At 37.7% G+C, this 3,358-nt stretch overlaps 1 protein-coding gene across 1 annotated transcript; it reads right to left on the bottom strand.

Annotated features, from left to right (window-relative positions):
- Positions 1-1,080: 1,080 nt before the first annotated feature.
- Positions 1,081-3,132, bottom strand: LOC122070445 (chalcone synthase 2-like). Its single transcript, XM_042634598.1, has 2 exons — positions 2,909-3,132; positions 1,081-2,368 (listed from the first exon to the last, which is right to left on the bottom strand). Exons 1-2 carry the CDS (start codon positions 3,084-3,086, stop codon positions 1,362-1,364), a joined length of 1,185 nt encoding a protein of 394 aa, XP_042490532.1. The 5' UTR covers positions 3,087-3,132; the 3' UTR covers positions 1,081-1,361.
- Between the last annotated feature and the right edge of the window lie 226 nt (positions 3,133-3,358).

The following is a 3,358-nucleotide window of genomic DNA, read 5'->3' as shown; positions in this document are numbered from 1 at the left end:
GCCATAACTTCTTCATACAGTAATGAAATGCGACCAAATCATAAGCGTTGGACTGGATAAATTACAGTAACTCTTTCATGAAGAAATTGTCTTCCAAAAATTATATTTTCACTACCAAAAATACCCCCAAGAGTAAGTAGGCCAAATTTACTAGTTTTTACTTGAAAACCCGCACGACCTACCATTGATGTATCAATATACTCCATGCACACATGCAGCTCTATTATCTCATCGAAGATACTGAACATTGCCACATCACCACTTCTGGCCATGTCACATAAACTGGCCACGTCATGACTACGACATGGTCGCTGTTACCAATAAGGACAACCATAAAACAACAATAATGTGGTTCCTTTCTTAGCGGTTTCTAATTGAGTCGATCTCATAAGATTATGAGAGATTGATTACTAAATCAGATAATAAAGGAATAATTTTATAGGAATTACTTCCTCTCCTATGAAGATTCAATCTATTTAGAGGATATTCATTTCTCATCTTCTAACTTTGAAGTTTCTATTTTCAATTTTATTCCAAAGGAGTCAACATTATAGCTGACTCTCTGACTAAAAGAACACTATTGGTGACATGTACAACTGTGGTTCATTTTCGATCTATGAATACAAAAGATATGAACTTTTGCCATAAATATATTATGTTAATGACGAATTAGCTCTGCATCCCCTTTCCCCTCTCTCCCCTTCTCATGTAGTTGATGGATTAGAGATATGTGAAAAAAAGGAGGGAAAATTACAATAAATCCCAATTCAAACAGAAGATGAGAAAAATAATTAAGGACAAAAATTCGGATACAACAAATAATTGTAACCACAATGGTTACTAAAAGACTTTTCTTAATATAAAATAATAATCAAGTTATTTCATTTTTCAATAAAAAAAAAAAGCATAAGAATAACAATAAATCAACCACATTTTATTCTAGTCGTCTCACAAACTATGTGGATGTCTCATCGCTATTAGCCGAGCAACAGTTACAAGTAAACCATCAAACTCGGTATTGATCAAAGCAAGTTGGAGAAATCGTTCGTTACTTGACTTTGACATTGCTATCAAGTCTCATTTCACTAGCCTAAGAAAGAATTTTATTGAACAAATTGAGAAGCATATCATTAAAACTGCAGATGATCCCAACAAAAACATCTCGAAAGGATACCAAAGCTTTAAAGGTACATAATATAGAGCTCTAGAGAAATCAAACCACACCCCATATTTAGAGTACAGAGTATATTGAAAATCAAGCATGAAATGGTTACCATTAATTTATAATTAGAAACTGACACTTCTTCTTTACTTGCGGACGAGATCACTAATAGGTCTTTGTAGGCCACACTATTTTTAACTCAGTGAGATGAAACTGTCGGAACACTACGCAACACAATTGTCTCCACAGTCAGACCTGGTCCAAACCCTAGTAACACACCCCACTCAAACCCATCACCAGTTGTGGCTTTCCCTTCCTCTATAGACTTCTTCCGCATCTCATCCATAATGAACAAAACTGTGGGGCTTGACATGTTACCATACTCACTCAACACTTTCCTTGATGCCTTTAGTTTGTCTTCTTTCAAGCCAAGTGTCGTTTCGATTAAGTCTAAGATTGCAGGCCCACCAGGGTGACTTACCCAAAAAATGGAGTTCCAATCATTAATGCCAAATTTGTTGAATGATTCCTCCAAGCACTTTCCAAGATTCCCAGCAATAGTTTTGGCCACGTCTTTGGATAAGCTGATTGCAAGACCCGCTTGACGCAAGTGGCCTGCAACCATTTCTTCTGAGTCTGGCAGAATCCGGGTCCCTGTTGAGAAGAGTTGGAACAATGGGCATTCTATTGAGGTGTCAGGGTCTGCACCAACTATCACAGCTGCTGCACCATCTGCAAATATTCCCAACCCTAGTAGGGTATGCAAGTCTGTCTCATCGGGTCCCTTGAAGCCACTAATAGAGTTCAGCTCTGAGCAAACAACCAGTACACGAGCACCTTTGTTATTCTCAGCAAGGTCTTTGGCAACACGGAGCACAGAGCCACCACCGTAGCAGCCCAAATGATACATCATCACACGTCGTACAGTCGGGTTAAGGCCTAGAAGTCTAATGAGTTGAAAGTCAACACCTGGTGCATCAACACCAGAAATGGTAGTGAAAACAATGTGAGTGATCTTTGATTTGGGACGTCCCCACTCATTGATGGCTTTGGATGCGGCTTCCATGGCCAATTTAGGTACCTCAGTCACCATAATATCTTGGCGTGTGTCAAGTGATGCAGCCGCTGAGTCATAGATTTGGGGATTCTTAGCTATCATTTCATCCGTAAGGAAAATGTGACGTTTTCTAATCGTCGATCTTTCACCTGTTTCAACAACATCAAAAAGCTTATCATTTAGACGGAAAAAGACTTATAGATACACAATTGTTCTATACCAACCCCACCACCCCCCCCCCAAAAAAAATAATAATAATAAATAAATAAATTACACCTATCCCACCACACCCCAAGAGAAAAGAAAAAAAAAGCTCCTTATGGCATCATAGAAAGAATTCATGCATCATTTATGATCATCTATTTTGAAAAAATACGAAAATCTAGGAGGCTATTTGTGAAACCAAAGTAGAAGTGAATTATTCTATTCCATTGACTATGAGCCGAGGTAGTAGGAAAGTTCCTAACACCCGCGTAGCAGCAAAATTTTTTCGATCACATTATTTTATTTTATTTATCGGTACCTTCTCTATAGTGGGGGTTGAGGGAGGTAATGCTCAGGGGGTACCAAGAAGCTCCATCAAGACCTCTTGGTAAGCATGGACCATATTATTATGCCTTAGTATTTATGGGTATATATGCTCTTCCAAATAACGAATATATTATTTCACAGAAAATGACAGTACTTACAAATTCGTTGGAACTTCTCTTTCAACTTGACCATATGCTCACTCTCTGTACTTCTAAAGTAGAAGTCAGGGAACTCAGTTTGCAACTTAATATTGGATGGATTTGCGGTGGCAATGGCCAGCACTGTGGCTGGACCCTCCGCATGCTGAGCTTCATAGATATCTCCGACCGATCCCATTTCTCTTTCTTTTTCCTTTGCTTTGCTGAGTACTGTGAATAATGATCTGAAAGAAGAACGAAAGATGATGAAGTAGCAGAAGCAATGAATGGGTATTTATAATGAAACCATTTCGTTAATAATGATGCAACCATTTTATTAATTATTATTTTCAATTACGCATAAGAAGGAGCAGAATAATACAATTTATATAATCAAGTCAAGAAGAACGTGCAATTCCGCAGTTCAATAAAGGCAAAAATGAATTTTTAAAATGAATTGCTTAATCATAT

The sequence above is a fragment of the Macadamia integrifolia genome, unplaced genomic scaffold, assembly GCF_013358625.1.
Source record: "Macadamia integrifolia cultivar HAES 741 unplaced genomic scaffold, SCU_Mint_v3 scaffold927, whole genome shotgun sequence".
Classification (NCBI taxonomy): Eukaryota; Viridiplantae; Streptophyta; class Magnoliopsida; order Proteales; family Proteaceae; genus Macadamia; species Macadamia integrifolia.
The sequence above is the reverse complement of the archived record's forward strand: the minus strand, read 5'-3'. Positions and strand labels throughout refer to the sequence as shown.